This window comes from Ursus arctos, unplaced genomic scaffold (assembly GCF_023065955.2).
Source record: "Ursus arctos isolate Adak ecotype North America unplaced genomic scaffold, UrsArc2.0 scaffold_4, whole genome shotgun sequence".
Classification (NCBI taxonomy): Eukaryota; Metazoa; Chordata; class Mammalia; order Carnivora; family Ursidae; genus Ursus; species Ursus arctos.
In genome coordinates this window covers 65,674,664-65,692,159 of record NW_026623056.1, presented here as the reverse complement: position 1 = coordinate 65,692,159, position 17,496 = coordinate 65,674,664, and the positions used below count along the sequence as shown (strand labels likewise).

At 34.1% G+C, this 17,496-nt stretch overlaps 1 protein-coding gene across 22 annotated transcripts in view; it reads left to right on the top strand.

Moving 5' to 3' along the window:
• ROBO2 (roundabout guidance receptor 2) overlaps positions 1-17,496 on the top strand; it is a 798,986-nt gene that overhangs the window by 692,204 nt on the left and 89,286 nt on the right. For all 22 annotated transcript variants that reach the window (XM_048214918.2, XM_044380689.3, XM_044380724.3 and 19 more), the window contains 5 exons: positions 2,703-2,827; positions 6,707-6,878; positions 11,380-11,585; positions 15,911-15,992; positions 16,410-16,572. In XM_048214918.2, the coding sequence (XP_048070875.2) occupies positions 2,703-2,827; positions 6,707-6,878; positions 11,380-11,585; positions 15,911-15,992; positions 16,410-16,572 (748 nt within the window). The remainder of the gene's footprint in view (positions 1-2,702; positions 2,828-6,706; positions 6,879-11,379; positions 11,586-15,910; positions 15,993-16,409; positions 16,573-17,496) is intronic.

Genomic DNA, 17,496 nt, shown 5'->3' with positions numbered 1-17,496 from the left:
AAGTATATTTTCATTCTTTTCATTTGGTGTTTCATTTGGTGACTTCAATCACGTGTATTCTCAACTATTACATTTTAAAAATTAATTATATAAAGAAGGACTTCATAGCAAAAATGGGGCTCTAAGATTTTACCAACTAGTTATGTGAGCCAATTTAAATTCTTTCTAGTCCAAAGCAGTACAAATGAACAAGTAAGCTGAATGTGTGACTTTTATCAGACTGTTAAATGATTTTTTAAAATTTTTGATAATGAGATACAAGCTAAGTTGCTCTATACTTCTGGTTTAGTTAGTATCCATATTGGCACTAAACTTGTCTTTGGTAAGTTTACTAAGAAGTGGGAACTATATTTGATCTTTAAATTTTGCTTAATACATATTATTTTTCTTGGATATTAGAGATAATAGAGACCAACCTTAAGTCTTTTGGGTATAAATAATCTGGTGGTTTCATATCTTCTGTGAAAAATGAACATTGCAGTGTTATAAGACTTGTCCCTGAAGTAATTTTGTAACATTGATTTAATCTATCATTCCTATTAGAAAACATGGAACAAAAATCAATGTATCTGCTGATTCAGTGAAATTGTGTAGAAATAACAAGAAGATTGTAAGAAGCAAGTAATCTCCTGAAAATGCAAGGCAACATAAACCACATTCCGTTCAAATAGATCCATAAATCTGGGTTCTCCATTCTGTTAGACTGAGGCTACTGTTATCTATAGTTATAGAAGAAAATTTCACTTAGTAGATTTATCCCCACTGTCCCTGGGGTGTGTGTTGAATGGGTTGAGTTAGGAGGCAGTATAATAGAACACCAAAAACTAAGTCACTACAAATCTCAGTGAATTAAAAAAAAAAAAAATGCTGCTGCTGCTGTTTCTATACTAGCATTCTTGTAAGAATGAGTCCTTGGTTGTATGTTTGAGGCTACCCTACATTTACTTTGTTCTTGGAGCTGCTCTTGTATATTCCCAAAGGGCTGAAAGAATTCTGGATAAAGACTTTCACTGAACGTCACTTATTTTTCTAATTCTTTAGAGTTCAAATTTTAGGATGGTTGCCCTGGACAACAGGTTTTAAAAATTAGAGTTGATTTAAAATTTTTTTTCATCTTCCATTTTCTAGACTAACCAACGATTTAGAGTGCAAACAGATGATGAGAAAAGTCATGGAATAAACATACTGTTTTCTTGTCAAAAGGAGTGGGTTTTGGTATGAAGATGTCCTTGTGAAAACTTCACGTTATACTGTCTATTGTCTTTCACTTGGCTCCCAATTTAAACTTGGACTTTCTCAGGATTTTTACCCACCGCCCAACCATCCCTTTAAGTTATTTTCTATTGGAGTTACTCGTGCCTAGGTCTCATTATCTTTGCCTACATCATTTCCCTCATCTTCCAACCAGCGTTCCTGCTTTATTGACTGATCTGCCTCCCTCACAATCCGTACTATATTCATAGAGGGGTAAGGTTTCCAATGATTTTGCTTTGCATCTGTCACTTCTTAGCTTAGAAAGATCCTGAACAAAACCCCCACTTTGGCTTCTCAGGACTTCCTTAGGCTACATCCAAATCTATGTTTTTCAGCCAATTGATGTTTACACAACTGAGACCCTTCATTTCTGCCAGATTACACACTGTATGCTAGATGTGTTCTTGCTTCTTGCACTTTGCTCAGTAAGCTCCTTGCTTGGAATGTGTTCATTCCTCCACTTATCTAAACGCTGCCCTTTCCTCAAAGCCCCCATAATGTGTATTTTCTGTGAAAAGCCTTTCACAGCTGCCGTAACACAAAGGGATCCTTCTCTCCTGAAGTCCTGTCACGTTTCTTATATGTACTATGATTTAAATGCTCCTATGCTGTGCTCTGAAAGCATGTCTGTCATTGAACTTTGCATAGTCTTAGGTAATTGTTTTACCTTGCTTTTGCTGTCGTCATCATCATGTTTTGTGTTTCCCATTAGGTTGTGAGTTCCTTGAAGGCTGCAGGATAGATATTTTTTAACTCTGTATCTTAGTGTCCAGTAGGGGAACATAGCAATTGTCTGACTAATGCTTATTTATCTAAATGAAATGAATTAAGTAGAATCAACCACTTTCAAACATGTCATTATATAGTTAGTTATCTTTGTATGTAATTCCCAGCTCTTTAATTCTTTGATGTCTTCAACACTTTAACTCATTCTAGAATATAAGCACTTTGATGATAGGGATCATATTCTAAGGCTTCTGGTATCCCGGCGCATAGCACAATGTTTTATAAATATTACAGGAATGGTCAATGTCTGTGAATAGACTAATTTCAGAGGAAGGAGACACTTGAGTAAGGAAGTGATTCTTTTTTACCTTTATCTATTTAAGTCGCAAAACCAAATTGGGAAACCATATTTTTCTTTAAAAAACATTAGAACATCATTAAAAATCTATTTTCCTCTGCAAATATATGGGCTACAGGATTATTATGTACAACATTTAGGAAGTGTCTATTAATAAGTTTACTTTTATTTTCCTTACATTTGATAGAGTGCTTTTGTCCTTTCCCCATTGTGTTTTGAAAAATGCTTTCAAAATAGAAAAAAATTAAAAACCGTAGCTTCTGTCTGGCTCTGAGCAATCCACCCAGTACCAGATTTTCCCTTTGATATCTTTTTCTTTGTCAATGGTTGATATTTATACACTTTCTTTCCTTTTAAATTATAGCTCCTCCACAGTTTGTGGTTAGGCCAAGAGATCAGATTGTTGCTCAAGGTCGAACAGTGACATTTCCCTGTGAAACTAAAGGAAACCCACAGCCAGCTGTTTTTTGGCAAAAAGAAGGCAGCCAGGTGAGTGTGAACCTTAACTGCTTTTCTGAAATCTCTGAACTCTTCCTGTCTCTGGTATTCCTCAAAGTTTGTCTCACCTTGCCTGTTATCAATGTTGAATTTATTTTCTAAAAAAGAGAACAGTTAATTCTAAAATAAGTGAGAATCAGATGTTCTAATATAATTTTTTTTTATTTTCTAGTGTTAATTGTCCGAAATTCTGTATTTTACATAGAAGAGATGTAACTCCATGTAACTAAATTATCTTAAAAAATCTAATCGAAACCTCTGTAGCTATTTAAAATCAATGAACAGAAAAATAATTTTAGTTCCTTGCAGCAAGCTACATTGGGATTATTAAATGAGTTTGTACATATAAAATGCTTAGAATATCCTAGGCACACGTAAAACAGTCAAACAATATTTCCATTATCAATCCACCTAGAAACCAATTGCAATCCCCTTTCATAGATAGAGATTATAAATACTTTTTCTTTATCATTAACTTAAGGATACTTCCATCTAAGAGTGGGAGAAGTATTTACTTTTATCATCCCTTCTGGATTCATTCGCAGTGCGGTTAGATAGGAAATAACACATTATATACCAGAAGGAATCAGCAATTGCCTGGTCTTTGCTATGCCCCGATTTGTCCACTCATGGCCCTCTCTGGGTAGCATGGCCTTTCAGACTCTGTTCTAAGTCAATTGGATACGTTTTGTTTTTTTTTTTTCACTTAGGCCTTGTCCAAACTTGGAAAAGCACTGAGCCTCTAGGTTCTCAGGCAATGAATGGAATTTCCAGCTTAAACCAAAAACTGTTCTTTGCCCAAGAACTTTTTTAGACTATATTAAGTTTTTAGACTATATTAAAGGACCTATTGATCAGAATTTATGTATGATTATCTGGATAGAGAAGCATGAGGAAGTTCCCCTTAGTTATCATCTTCATACTTCTGCTCAGGCCAGGGCTGCCAGGATCTGAGGTGTCCCACTGCCCAGACACTAATGCCCAGCAAGAAGGAGAGGCTCAACACTACTCTGGTTACCTCTGCCCCAAGACCTACACAGTGCCTGGAAGGCTGGGATGGATGAAAGCTGGAGAGCCCTGGTAGCTTGATGAGATTTTTTTCTCTTTCCTGTAGCTCTTTCCCTCCACCCGCCCTGGAGGCTTTGGGATCCATCAAAGTTATTCCGTCAAGCCACTGATAGTAAATGTAATGATATGAATATATTACTTATTTGTCAATTTTATAAGTATAATGATGTAAAGCAGTTTGTTGCAAATTTACACTTTAAATCCATTTATTGACCCAAATCCCATTTTTCCATATCTCATTGTTATATAAATATAGCTGTGTCATGTGTAAATCACATGCCCTAAAATAGCTCTAGGTTGATGTAAGATATTGCATGTGTATTGGTTCTGTGGCCCAATAAACATGGTATTTAAATATGCTACATTCTGCTTTAATGGTTTTTAAAGATAATCAAGTAGCATTTCTTTTTCTGTTTGTTTTTGACAAAGTGGCATGTAACAGAGATACTAATCTCTGGAAAAAAATTCCAGTTAGGTAATTTGATTTGATTATAATCTTAGGTGTGGTTTTCTTTCCTTCATCTATCTCTCTTGCATCAGAGAGAGAGAGAGAGAGAAACTGTGAATGAGAACAAAAGAGAATTGCCTGAGCAAATTGTAAAGTTTCAAATTATGAATTGGAATATTAGGAAAAATAAATTGGTCTTACTGTCTCCAGTATCCAATTTTTACAGTGATCTATGGCTCTCCATCAGCAGAGAGAGTTAAGAGCCTGGACTTAATGGTCCATATTCCTCAATATGTGCTGATAATGCCAATTAGCACTAATAGGATACCTAGGTACTTCAAGGCAAAAAGAGCTCTGTAGTATTCGTGGGTTTTGCTTGTAATCCATTTTCTTGTGCCTATGTCACACAAGCAGGGAATAAAGATGATGGGTTAACCTCAATCATATGCCATTTTCCATGTCAACGAATCGTTTAGAAGGTGGACTGATATTACATTGTAGAGGAAGAGATCCCAGAGAGAATTAAGCCCATCTGATGTATTAGTGCTATGTAAATTAGTATTCTAATGGCTAATTGTAGGAAAGTGCATACTTTGAGTTATTGTATCATTTTCAAGTGGCTTTAAAATTTAGACCCTTCTCTTTTAGATGGTTTATTTCAGTAATATATTTGGATTCCACAAGAGAATTAGCTTGTTCTCGAATTGTTCAATATGCATGAAAATGTCTAGCCTTATATAGTAATACAAGTTTTATAGGAGGGCAATAGCATTTTGAAATTATATTCCTGACATGCTCACAAACATCACTTCTTTTAGAAAGGGTTTAATAACATGGTAATGTTTATGTAAAGTGGGCTTATAGTGTCACACTCAAATCTAATAAAGTGGACATCCATCATGTTGCAATAAAGAGAAGAGCTTCTAATTAAAGTAGGACATCATTCGCAGGATTAAAGTCATTTAGCGTAATTGAAAAGTGTTAATACCCTATTTTATCCTCTTCCATTGGTATTACTTCAAGGGTAAAAACATTTTAAGGTGAAAATGTGTCTTATGCCTTTAATTGAATGTTATTACCTCCTGATTGTAACGTATTGAAACTGTTTAATTACAAACCTGGAAAATTAATTACTATGTCGAGAAACAGATCCCAGAGGGTTATAATGTTCTTTTTTGTAAGTAAATACAACATAAAAATTGATATGTTCTTATTTATAATTCAACTTGGAAACATACCTCAATATGATTTGTTATACCCAAATGTTTTTCTTAATTGACCAACAGTAAAGCAACATAGGTCATTCAAGTTAACATTCCTGGTCTCATATAGGAACTTTCAAAATTTTATGTGTTAGGCTGCTTGTGTTTAATGTGAGATGTATAATAAAGCAAAGTAATTTTTCATAGGAAAGAAAGTCATATTATGAAATTCTTTAAGGGCACATGCACACTTCAGAAACGTTCTGTATCTTCTTTTTATTTTCAGTGATTTGCTTCACCTTGCATAGATGGTAGTATTTATACCTAGCTCCTTTCAAAGCTATTATAATCTGCAGAAATTCTATAGCAGGAGTAGATTTGGCTATCTCTCTCTGTCAGTCCCAGCCACACACTTTTGAACAACTTCATAGGAAATTCAGATAATGACATTGAGTATTCAGAATGATTAGTGAAAAGTCTATTTTGCATTCCATAGTAATGAGCAGTTTGTAAAACCAAGCATAGTTAATGTTACATTCCACATTATCACAATGTCTGATGAGTCACATGAGTATTGTTATGCCCATTTTACAGATGAGCAAATCATGTTTCAAAGATGTTAGGGAGAAAGTAAGTCAGGGAAAAAGTAAAGGATTAAGATAAAGATCCAGGGTTTGGTTTTTTTGTTGTTGTTGTTTTAAGATTTTATTTATTTATTTGAGAGAGAGGGGGGGAAAGAGAGTATGTGCACACAAGGTGGGGAGGGGCAGAGGGAAAGAGAGAAGCAGACTCCCTGATGAGCAGGGAGCCCCACGCAGGGCTTGATCTAAGGACCCCAAGATCATGACCTGAGCAGAAGGCAGAAGATTAACCGGCTGAGCCACCCAGGTGCCCCAAGATCCATGGTTTTTAGATGATTATTCCTTCAGACTAGAGCATGCTGACTTCTTGAAGCGTATTATTTTCCTATGATTTGGAAAAAGTTTCCCAGTGAAACTCAACCAGGTGGCATTTAATCATTTCAACACGATGTTTTTATAATAAATGTATTTTCTTTTTCCAACCATATTCCAATAATTGTAATAACTATTGTTAATATATTTTTCCTTCTGAGTGGGAAAAGATATTGATGAGATTTTGTTTCTTTCACAGAACTTGCTTTTTCCAAATCAACCCCAGCAACCCAACAGTAGATGCTCTGTTTCGCCAACCGGAGATCTCACGATTACCAACATTCAGCGCTCGGATGCGGGTTATTATATCTGCCAGGCCCTAACTGTGGCGGGAAGCATTTTAGCAAAAGCGCAACTGGAAGTTACTGATGGTGCGAGTTACTATTAGATTTGTCTTAGGAAAATCGTAATTTTTATTTCAAGATCCTTATTAACCAAGTAAAATTTTCTGACTTGCTAAACATGTAAATGAATGCTTACCTTCTAAGTTTGAATCTAGGTAAAATAACATTTTTAATAGTTTCTAATTCTATATGTACTGTCTCAAAGAAGAATATCAAAGATTATCTATTTTATTTTTAAAAATAGAGTGATTCTTTATTTTAAAGAAATGACACCACACTCCCAGTGTATAGATATATCATCTGCATATTTTCTGGTCTTAGGCTGACATGATTGCTTCTAATGGATATTAATATTTTTATTTCATGAGAGGAGGAAGAGATACCATCTTTAATATTATCAGGGGAAACAGAGATGAATTCTTAGTTAGCTAATCACATTATGGCATCCTATGACTTTTTAATTATTCATTCACTAAGTTAAATTAATTAAATACGTTCTAAACTACTGACGGATGCTAAAATTGTTGGGTTTTTTTTTATTTGCACATTATATACTATAAATCATAACTGAGGCACCTACATTTATAGTGATTGTTGAAAAAGATGTAAGGATCTTCATAATCTGTTTTTATTTCCCCGAGAGCTTATATGTTACATTTGATAGGTAGGGAACTTTAGATATTTTGTGAGCTTCTGAGTATGAATTTAAGCTGTGTTCTTTGATGTCTTAAGCTAAAAATTCTCTCTTGTTCTCCTATATTTGTGAGATTTGTGGGCCTTTTATTTTCCCCTGGTGCTGGTTTCTGATATATAAGAACTTTGTTTTGTGACCTCTCTGATTCTCTTGCTTCTCTGCTCATGAAATTTGATGCACTTTTATACAATTCAAATTTACATGTAGATTAAATGGCAATTTAAAATTAATAGAAAGGAAATATTTTTTAATGTCTGTCCATGGTATTGCCTGATTCAGCATCATGTCAAGAATAGGAATAAATGGAACAGATAAACATTGGCTGTGGGAACATTGAGTCGTTAATGGCTGCACCTGCTGATGTTGCAGAAATTTACTGCCATGTAACTGAAAGAAGTCAGGTTCAAGGGTAACAGTGCTAGGAAATTCTCCCTTTAGATGGGCAAGATCTTCGGTCCTTCATACCTATGCATTTTTTAAAAGAAGTAGAAGATAATTATTCATCTTTTTTTAGAAGTCCTTATGCTTTCCAGCATTAACAAAAATGTCCAGGTCCATATACTGGGAAAAGAAGATATTCTTAGGCCATATCCTAAGTTGTGTTCTATATATAAGAATAAAACATTCTAAGTATAATGATGAAAACCTCCACTATAATCTAGCTGCTTATATTATTTTCCAAAGAACAGACTCTAAAATGTTTCTAAATAAAGAAATTGTTATGGGAAAAGGCAAACCATATTTATTGATGAATTAGAAGAGCCAGATGATATGACAGATATTCAGAGTCATTTCTGATGAATGAAAAGGAAAACTTCTGTTTTGAGAACTTGTGTTGGTTGATGACATAATCTCACAAAACAGTAGGTATTCTAGCTTTGTTTCTGAAAACAAGTTTAAACCTGATGAGTGAGATGACTGTGAACAGTTTGCTAAAACTGGCTTGAATATTAATTCCTACATTGATTTTTACTTAAGTAAGCAATCACAAAGTCAAGATCCTTCTGCAAAAACATTGAATGAAGGTTATAGAGTTATTGATTTTGACAGTAAAGAACTCTAACTTTAAGACCTAACCACACACACACACACACACACACACACACATTATTATTGTTACAAAAAACTCTAAACACTACTTGCTACATCAGCTGATGATTTTAGCTTCTATTCATAGTTTTGAATTTTTCAGATTGGTTAACAATTTAATGGTACGTGAGCTATCATTTTCATTTGGAACATTTTTTGGAGGGTGTGACCCAGGGTAATTTAGAGCCAATTGAAATTCCAATGTAGAATAAAAAATGTATGTCACATTCAGAGAAACAAGCAAAACATCTATACCAGTGTTTCTGTTGCTACATTTTTGTACTTAGACTCCTTTCTTGGAGGTATTTTTAACTCAAGTGTTCATATAAGATGAGATTGCTAATGGTGATGAAATGTTCTGTTGAGTGATAATTTTACTGATTATAGGTGGAATGAAGATGCTTCAATATGCTTGAATTTCAAAATATCTTTTAGAAGACCTTCTCATTAATTCATTGGCACTATTCATTTCTTCTTTTCTTCTGCTCTTTTTCTCTCAGAAAATTAGAAAATTATAATGAGAATTCTGAGTACAGCCAATAGAATCTAAAAGGACTGGAGAGAAAAAATGTATTTATTTATTGTGTTGATAATAAATGTCACACTATGATCTTATATGAATGGTTTATTGAGGATTTATAATGCATAGGTAGAGAAAACCGTGGAGTTGTTCACAGATCACTGGAAACCCTAAATGTTCATTTAACCTTTGACCTCAGTGTCATGGAAACCTGTGGTCATCTTTCACCCATAATATCTTTGAAACCGAAAATTCCTTCTGGCCAGGAGATTTTCAATTACTTTATTGATCAAATTCATTAAAAAGACATGGAACTACTCATTTGAGCAATAAAAAGAAAGAAACTAATTAGATGTCCTTGGCTATATCTAATGATTTCAGAGATATAAAAATAAAAACAGGTTATAAGAAGTTACCTGAATTCTGTAGAGATATTGAATTTGAAAGAAGTAAGAATATTTAAAATTAAATAAATAGGTTCTACTCTAGTAATGCAGACCCATTTTTCTCATTGAATTTACAATTATTCATAATGTTTTGTGAATTGGCCTTTCATTTTTGACCCATAAAGAAAATAAATTCCATGAATATTCAGTTTGAGTATCTATTTGTGCAGTATGTGTCAGAATTAATATAACATTGTATTTTCACATTATCTGAAGATTATTTTATTTACTTCTAAAATAAGAATTTGATCAAGAAAATAATGAAAGAAGTGGTTCTAATTTTTGTAGATAATACACAAAATTTTATTTTTTTTAGTTTTTTATAAGGTTTTTATGTATGTATATAGACATACATACACATTTTAATACGTATTTTGATATAGTAGGTCTAGGTTGATTGGAAGTCCACTGTATCTTGATATGCACATGCAATGCTATATATTTCATAACTTCTATTTTAAATTAAAATTGATTGGCTTTCTCATGGTAGGCCATAGAAAGGCTGCTTAATTTAATGTTTTTCCCCCCAAAACCTCAAATTCTAATCATAAAGATGATGCATATAGATTGGGAAGTAGACAATCTGGTGGACAAAGGAGTTTAGAGAACAAGCAAAACGACATTGTGATAATGTACATTGTAACACAACGTGACTTTCTTTATAGACACTTTGTCCTCACAGTTGCTTAACAATCCCTAAATCCACAATTGTTTTTACTTTCTATGAAAGTTTTATTTTTATATATGATATACATATTTTTGGTAATTATATAATAGACACAATATAAATATAAATATGCATAAATATTTTGGGTAATTAACCAAAATCCATGCTGAAGTTTACAGAACTTTCTCTTAACAAAGCCTTCCTTGGACCTGAACATGTCAGTTTTGTTATGAAGTGTTCTTCTAATGAATTCTGAATGAAAGTTTGCATCCAATTGACTCCATATTTCCATCACCCACTTAAATAATACTACACATTCTGATATATTTCCTAAATCATTATGAAATGCTTTAAAAGGCACTGAAGATACTGCTATGAAACAATATTCAATACATAAAATCACTGAGCTAGAAGTTTATGAAATTGTGGAACTTTTACCCAGATGAACACAGGAATTGATATATATACACACACACACTGATTTTACAAAAAAACCCTAATTTGTTATACCATAAATAAATAAAATATAACTAATTACTGCTTAATTCTAAGGACTAGCTAAATCCTATCATCCAGATTATAATACTGTAATCTAAGGCCCAGCGTCATAATCTTGGAAATAAAGTGTTTATATCTAGTAATTTAACATCAACCTATATATCATAGTCTATATATATGTAGCAAGGTGCTTTGAAGGGCAAAATTATGTATTATACTTTTATTTTTAATGAGAGCCAAAATGAAAATTGTTTCTACCCATATAACACTGTATGGCTTTCTTAAATATGCATATAAGAGATAAAATGTACATTTTGTGAATAACTACCATGAACTCTCCATATTTTTATTTTAATTTTAGTATGATTAAGACTTTCAACAATATTATAATGTCAGAATTTATTTTATTGTCATCTACTGTTGGTAATTCAGAGTAAGTTATAAACTATGGTATGTCCTCAGTAAATATGCCGTAGGTATATTATGTATAGATGATAGATACATAATGGACATAGAATATGCAGGATAAATTATAAGTAATATGTATGTAATATACATCTAATAGTATAACTTCTAAGAAGTTAAAATGTACTGAAAATATCCTTATCCTTTAGTTTTGACAGATAGACCTCCACCCATAATTCTACAAGGCCCAGCCAACCAAACACTAGCAGTAGATGGTACAGCATTACTGAAATGCAAAGCTACTGGTGATCCTCTTCCTGTAATTAGCTGGTTAAAGGAGGGATTTACTTTTCTGGGTAGAGATCCAAGAGCAACTATACAAGAACAAGGAACATTGCAGATTAAGAATTTACGGGTAAGTAATGCTTGACTTGTATTTGGATCTTCATTTCAACATAAGTATTGCCCTAGGGAAAAATTGCTTTGTGAACTTAAAATCTTCCATACTAGCAGAGTTGCTGTACCTTTTATTATAGGCCATGTTATTTCTTATTTTACAAATGATGAGTTGATATTAGAAGGAAAGTCCTTATGTTAATGATAAGATCATAACAGACCTAGAAACTTTTTATTCTCTCATTCCAACTCATATGTATCCAACTGATAAAATAAAAATCTTAAACACATGAAGTTAGTGATAGTAATGGGATATTTAAAATAATTTGAAAGTGTCAAATGCTTTTGATTTACTGTTGTGAACAAAGGAAGTTTGTAAGGAAATATGAATAATTTGGCTTGGCCAAGCTATGATGTGAAAAAACTACAGAGATAAGATTGAGTACATAAAAGGTAGATTTGATTAGTTGGTGGAAGATCTTACATTTTAGGTTTAGTTGCTGTGGAGTTTAGATTTAAACCTGTAGGCAAGAACAAGTCATTGCTGTTCTTTTAACAGAAGACAGCAACCATTCCTGCCAATTTAACAAATTAAACTTACTTCAGAAGCAACTCAAATGCCTATTTCTGAATATTGTATTAGCCATCTATTGCTATTTAACAATATTAGCAAACACTTAGAGGCTTAAAGCAACACACATTTATTAATTATAGTTTCTGTGAGCTTGGGAGCCTAGGCATGACTTAACTGGGTCTTCCTCTTCTGGATCTCACAAAGGGGCAATCAGGTATCAGGGTTGTGGTCTCATCTGAAGATTGAATGGAGATAGATTTGCTTCTGAACGACATGATTGCTGGCAGCAATCAGTTCCTTATGGCTATCATATTGATTACCCTCAGCATCTTGTTTGCTGTTGACTGAAGGTTGCCTATAGTTCCTTGCCATATTGATATTCCCATTATGACTACTTGCTTCCTCAAAGTCAATGAGAAAGGGAGTCTCCTGGCAAGGCAGGCATTACAATCTCATGTAACATAATCACAAGTGTGACATTCTTTCACCCTTGCCATATTCTGTTGGCCAGAAGCAAGTCAACAGGTCCCACACACGTTCAAGGTGAGGGATTGACTATACAAGGTGTGAATACCAGACGGGAACCACCTGCCCTCTACAAGTATATTTACTTTATTCAACAAAATGTACAGAGCCTCCCCTCCATGTGGCAATCACTATGCTAAAACTGAAGAGTTTGCTAGAATAGTCAGAAGATTGGTAATGAGAGCCAGAATTAAAATGTTTGATACAGTGCATGAAGAAAAATTAACAAAAATGATTTGGTGGAAGAATAATTAGTAGAGTCTGTTATCTAGGTAGAAATTGGGAGCCAAGATAAGATAAAACAAAACAAAAAAACCCCGGAAAAACAATGTTTAATTTTCCTATCCAGAAGCCAGGGAGGAAGCTAAAATATTTTTCATTACATGTATTTTCAACTGATTACAACATGGATTATTTCTTCTCTTAAAATACAAATATATTTGGGGCGCCTGGGTGGCACAGCAGTTAGGCGTCTGCCTTCGGCTCAGGGCGTGATCCCGGCGTTATGGGATCGAGCCCCACGTCAGGCTCCTCCGCTATGAGCCTGCTTCTTCCTCTCCCACTCTCCCTGCTTGTGTTCCCTCTCTCGCTGGCTATCTCTATCTCTGTCAAATAAATAAATAAAATCTTAAAAAAAAAATACAAATATATTTACAATCACATGTTTATTTGGTATTTGTCAGTGTATCACCCAGACATTTAAAAAAAGGAAGGACTCTTTTTGTAATATGTACATGCACACTCAAAGCACGCAAACCTTTTTCAATTTGTGTATTTGTTAATAAAATTAATATATATATATTTTATTTTAATTCTGAAACAGAGGCATTAATTATTGCTTTAAGTAGAAAAAAATGCTGTCAAATTCAGTTAAAAGACAAAGAAATTGATACAGATTTTAGCCTGTCTCTTTATCGATTCTAAATTAATTGTTAACCTTCTTTGAACAAATGGGAGTTATTAAAAAATTAATGCCAACTCTCCTTGAGTAAACACTTTCACCTCTCTCTTTGGGGTAAAGGCAGACTTGGGCCATGGAGGTTAATGCATTTTCACTGTTCCGCTGAATTAAAGGGTGTGCTTGAATAGTCAAGATCCCCAGTAGTGTTTGAAAGAAGCAATTAAAGGTGGGTGCTTGATGATGTCAAACAAACTTCGAGCCCCGTGTCAGGCTTCTCAGTTGTCTCTCTCAGATGCAAGCTCCCGGGGGCTCGTCAGCAGCCAACCACACAAGGAGAAAAGCAGGTGATGGAGTGTGCCGGCACATTAATCTCTTTTTAAAGCACTTGGTTAAGGATAAAAGGAGAAGGACAGAAGAGAGATGAAGCACTCATGACCCGAAAAGAAATTATTTAAAGTTAAAGGAATAAGAATGATGGTGATGATGATGGTGATTGAAGAGTGAGTTTTAGCAACGATACTTCAGCTTTTGATATGGCTTTTGATAAACTCCAGTATGAAAATGTTGTTCTTTTCCTGTAAGATGACTGTCTTTAAAGGGAGATAAAAATGCTTTTACACTACCTCACTCATATAGTCAAGAGAGGGTTTCTATAGGTCATATTCCTTTGTGTCTCACTATTTCTTTCCTTCTTCCTTTTTTATTCTTTACTTTTTTTTTTTTTTTTTTGGTACATAATGCAAGGACGGGTGTGGGGGGAATAATGTGATGAACACTGTGTTCTCATAGTCCAGCTAATTGGAAACCGAATCTGTATCTTTTGAAAAGTAGAATATTCCAATACTCATTAAAACCTACCTACCACAGCTAATGTCAGACTGTGTCTCTACTCAATGACAAGGAGATGCAGTTAAGAAGCATTACCTACATACACTTCTTTCAGCATTTGCACATAATAACAAGTGCTACATTTTAGTTCAATGGCTATAATAAAATGCAAATTCTTTACTCTTTCACAGACCATATTCAAATGAACGTCGTATTAAAGTCCAACCTGGGCTCATTATATTTAGTTTGTGAGTGATGCTTCTTAAATGGAGAGATTTCTAATGACGATAATGCGTGCACAGCCACATTTGAAAGAATGGCTCTTTTTACAATGGCTATCCCCCATCATCCCGCTGTATAATAGAAGACAATCATACGAAGATAATATGGCAGAGAACCATGTGCCAGAGCAGTTTGAAACTCGAGTTAAAATACGTAATGACATTTATAATCAATTAAAATGGTGCCACAGCAGTAACATTCACACACTAATGACTTACCTGAGACTCAGGTGTGGAAGCTTGAGTCATCAGTACAGTTACACTGTGGACCCAGCAGACACGCTCCCCCAGGAACCCTCATATTTCATCAACAGTTAGACTCATGTTCATCACAGAATTTTAATTTTGCGTCATGTGACTTGCCTTATTCAGTTTGGTCATTGGTTTCTCTTCCCAGCCTCACCTCTAAACTAATGTACATAAATAGGTTTATAGTCTAGGCGCACAGGACTCAACCACAAGGAAGATTTCGGACGTACATTTTTTTATTGATTTGCACCTTTTGCCAAAGTGTAATCACAGAATGTATACCTTTTACGTTTGCATGAGGTTATTTGCATGGCCCCTTTCAGCTTGCAGTGATTCCATAGACGTGGTTTGTGTGTTTGTTTATGATATAATTTTATTTTATTTCATTCTGTCACGCTACTCAAGTTTAAATATAAGTGAATACTAATCTATTTAAAGGGAGAGATTTAGGGGTTTTTCTCCTTCACTTTTCTCCATGTCTTAAAAAAAAAAAAAAAGTCAGGCCCCTGTTCTCTCAGTGGTTATTTACTCCTGAGTACATTTTATCCATTGAAATATAATGTATTGAAGGTGGAAGGGACAGTTTTGCATTACTGATCTCTGAATATTTATAGGATTCTTAAAAATTCTGTCCTGAGTTGTCCATATGTAATTCTGACACAGCGAAAGCCCATCATAAATTGGATTTATACGACGATGAAGGTATTACCATGGAGGCAAGAGGAACAGATAAACAGAGTTTACCAGACAAATAACATTATTTGTAGAAATATAATAAAAAATCATTGAATTCCTGTTATGAGTAAAATAATATCATATGAGTTGATTTTAATATTTTGTGTGGACATGATAGACTCTAATGAACAATTCGAACAGCCAAATGATACATCAGATTTTAAGAAATTAAATATTACCTTCTTGAGATTGAGTAATTGCTCTACAAATTAATTAAAATAATTGAATTCTCTCCCTTCCTTGCACACTAGATTTCCGATACTGGTACTTATACTTGTGTGGCTACAAGTTCAAGTGGGGAGACTTCATGGAGTGCTGTGCTTGATGTGACAGGTGAGGCCTTGGGACTTATCTCAACAGAAGGAATCTTGAGCCCATTTCAGTGGTTAGCTCATCATCAAATAACAATTGAAGGAGAGATCAAGATTTTAAATTCATGGAATGCAAAAACTAAGTCATATGCCACTTTTTAATTTCTCCACATAACATTGCATATATGCAATTTGATACATTTGTCCTTGATAAATTTATTTCTTCTACCTGAAGAGCAAGCAATTCTAGTGATCTTGCGTGAGAGTAAACATTTAGTAACATGTAGGAAAAGCAAATATTCATTTACATACTTTTGATTCGTGAAGATGAATTGCTCATTGTCTAGGTCAACTTCTTTAATAGACTGTTTTCCTTCTTTTAAGTGTTATGGCATCTTATGCAATCAGGACTGAAGCATTTTCTGTTTGTCCTCTGTAGAATCTGGAGCAACAATCAGTAAAAATTATGACTTAAGTGACCTGCCAGGGCCACCATCCAAACCACAGGTCACTGATGTTACTAAGAACACTGTCACCTTGTCCTGGCAACCAGGTACCCCTGGAGCCCTTCCAGCAAGTGCATATATCATTGAGGCTTTCAGGTATGGGACAGTTCCTTTTTTTTCTCCATTGGGTTGTTCCTTTAGCTCCTATATCCTAAAATCTCACGTGAGCTATCCTGCTGTTTTATCTTAAGAACATGTTTAACAGTGCACTTTAAGTATTTATCTGATTTTATTCAAGACTAGACTCTAGGTTTTTTATTTTTCACTTATAACTTGATTATAGGATTAAATATGTATTACCCATGCCTAAGTCTATGGGGATCTAGCTCACGACCTAATCACTTAGCTCCTTTCTTTACCCTGACCATCATAAGGATGTAAGATGAGAATTTTGTCATTAGAACTAGGCAGAAAATAATTTAATTAGGCAAGGTGCTTTTTAAGTTCTGCATTGTTTTTTGAGGCATGGAACCCTGGAACTTAAAATAATTCCACTGTTTTTGTGCTATATATTTTAATACAGCTATTGGGTGTGCCTAAGAAAAAAAATGAAAAGCTACAGTTAAGGAATTGATTCCATGCACTTTTGGTTGCTGAAAGGAAAAACCATATCCAATTGTTAATTGAAAAAAATCGTCATCGATATAAGGATATAGACTATAAGTTAGCAAATGTCATAATAAAGTCATTGTGAGAATTTGATAAAATGCTTACACAAATGGGAAAATGAAGTTCATATGGTTTCAATGTGCTTTTATTTGCCATTATGAAGATAGCAATAGCCACTGTCATTTTTAAGCGTTAGGACAAACTATTACTTTCATTTTAGGCTTCCCTAATCTATTTAAGGTAACAATCAACAAATACATCATTTCCAACTTTCAAAAGACAGCATTTCTGTAATTTTCATGCTTCGATGTATAAGAACTTTTGAAAAGCAAACGGCCAGCCCTGAAAAATCACATTTTCTCCTCCTTATGAACAAAAGCAACATTTGACCTTAGACAAAGTTTTCTAAAT